The sequence below is a fragment of the Aplysia californica genome, unplaced genomic scaffold (genome assembly GCF_000002075.1).
Source record: "Aplysia californica isolate F4 #8 unplaced genomic scaffold, AplCal3.0 scaffold00039, whole genome shotgun sequence".
Classification (NCBI taxonomy): Eukaryota; Metazoa; Mollusca; class Gastropoda; order Aplysiida; family Aplysiidae; genus Aplysia; species Aplysia californica.
The window spans coordinates 751,763-754,262 of NW_004797309.1; the positions used below are offsets into that span (position 1 = coordinate 751,763).

A 2,500-nucleotide genomic window follows, 5' to 3' on the forward strand; every position below is an offset into this window, starting at 1 on the left:
TTTTAAACAAGAAAACTAAATTAATTTGGTTGTCTACAAAGATGCTACGGCTATTTAACTTTCCGAATCGAGCCGAACTACGCGGGTCGCCATTTTGTTTTGCCTGGAAGTTCTCGCGCTACTCCTCTCTCTCTCTCTCTTTCTCTCTCTCCACTGCCCACAGACAAAATTGCACGCTTTCAGGCTAACACTAATGGTAGTAATAGATCTAGAACGTTTGTTCACAGCACAGAATTCTATAATTCTGTTATCACAGTGTAGAATTCTGTGGTTCAGGGTTAACGCTTCACTGGTTGGCCTAGGCTATAACGGTGAACGCCCACCGGGTGAGAATAGCCAAAAGACTCGCCTGCGCTATTCTCACCCGGGGTGAGAATAGAGAGGTGGCCTTATCCATTTGATCATCCACATCGATAGAAAGTATTTCGAAATTAGGTAAAACAGGTCTTGTTTCACACCGGGTGAGAATAGCCTACGGTGGCAAGTCTCAACCGGGGTGAGAGGTCGATCGTATTTCTATTCTCACCCCGCGTGAGAATAGCCACTGGCCACCTCTATTCTCACCCGGGGTGAGAATAGCGCAGGCGAGTGTTTTGGCTATTCTCACCCGGTGCGCGTTCACCGTTATAGCCTAGATCTAGGCCAACAAATTTTGCGTTCACCCTAAACCACAGAATTCTACACTGTGATAACAGAAAAATTGTAGAATTCTGTGCTGTGAACAAACGTTCCATTACAACTGTACTTGTAGCCTACTAAAAGCCTACAATTTTGTCTGTGGGCAGTGGAGAGAGAGAGTGAGAGGGAGAAAGAGAGAGAACAAAACAAAATGGTGACCCGCGTAGTTCGGCTCGATTCGAAAAGTTAAATAGCCGTAGCATCTTTGTAGACAACCAAATCAATTTACTTTTGTGTTTTAACATCATTTTTTAACTTTGTTTTGGTCAATTTGATCGTCCACACCGATAGACAGTGTTCAGAAAGAGACAGAGAGAGAGAGAAAAGGGGAGGAGTAGATCTTGCGAGAACTTCCGGGAGGGTGAGAATAGCCACTTTCATAGCCACTTCCTTCCGAAATTAGGAAAAACAGGTCTTGTAAAGTCTTGTTTCACACCGGGTGAGAATAGCCAACGGTGGCAAGTCTCACCCGGGGTGAGAGGTCGACCGTATTTTTATTCTCACCCAGGGAGAGGATAGCCACTTCCCTTTTTAAACTACTTAGATCTAGAATCTAGATCTAGAATCTACATCTCCCTGCGAGACGAATTAAGATTGTCATTGTCATTGTCGAGATTGGACTCAATAGGATGCTGAGCTGCAAATGAAGTAGAACTATAAGGAGAAGGAGCTCGGAACCTGCCAGTGCAAACTGCGCATTAGGCAGTGCAAACTGCGCATTACGCTAGATCTACGCAAAATTCACTTTTTTTCGGATCACAATCAGATGACGCAGCGGGCATCCCCCATCTATCTGAATCTCCCCAAGTGCGAGGTCAAACAAGATGGCCATTCCCTAGCATATCTAGATCTATTCGCTTGTTTCGATTTCTGGATCCTACATAAAATGTACACACAACACTAAAATTGTCTGCAGTGTGATGATAGAGAAGAGAAGAAGAGCTCCGAGTGCTACTGCTAAGACTGAATTCATGTCTTGAATTAATGGCCCGACAAGGAAGATTAAGGCCCATATATGGCTTCAGGGATGAGACATTCACATAAAATGTATCCTTATGATAAAACTTACCTCCCATTCGTTTTCTGGGGGTTCGTTTGGCCCATTCTATAGGGTCAAAACCACCGCCTGGTGGCAAGTCTTGTTTGTACACCACCATTTTGACCTCTATGGCAGCGGTAGTTGCGGCAGTCTCCGGTGAGTTACGGAAATCCGCTGGCGATTGATCCGTTCTCATGTCTGTGTCATGTTTCCCTTAATACACAGGGAAATTCCCAAGAACAAAAATTAATGACTTCACAAACAAAGACACGTTGTTTTTCATTCTCCCTTAATTATGTATACTAATAATATATTGGACATCAATAATTTTAAACAGTATAATAAGTTGAGGTGAAAAGGTGGGAAAGAACTTTGATGATAACCTTTCATTCTTCTACTTTTGTTTTTCTACATTCCACCTAGACTATTGTATTTTTTTTTAGGTGACGGGGTGGGCAGGGCTACAGATGACAGAATTGTACTGCGTTTTGTGTTCAAGGAGAAGACCACGTAGAACGCAGAGAGGAGTCACATATATTGACGCACTGGTCAAAATGTGGGAAGACATGGAATAACATCAAGAGGCTAGCCCAGGAGAGGGAAAGGTGGAAAACAATTTTTCGTGGCCTATAGGCTACTCATCGATCAGACCCAGGGTGAGAAAGGCAATGTTGATGATGACTTTGTTTGGTGCTCATTATCTTTTGAAAGTGTATTTATTACTTCGTTTGAATTTAGTAGAAAAATATCTTATTCTAATACTAATAGTGAAATTTAGATTGA

The 2,500-nt window shown here is 42.7% G+C and overlaps 1 protein-coding gene across 1 annotated transcript in view; it reads right to left on the reverse strand.

Annotated features, from left to right (window-relative positions):
- Positions 1–1,928, reverse strand: part of LOC101846334 (NADH dehydrogenase [ubiquinone] 1 alpha subcomplex subunit 13) — an 8,672-nt gene extending 6,744 nt beyond the window's left edge. Inside the window, exon 1 of the mRNA XM_005091994.2 lies at positions 1,748–1,928. Within this exon, the coding sequence (XP_005092051.2) occupies positions 1,748–1,913 (166 nt within the window). The 5' untranslated portion in view covers positions 1,914–1,928. The remainder of the gene's footprint in view (positions 1–1,747) is intronic.
- Between the last annotated feature and the right edge of the window lie 572 nt (positions 1,929–2,500).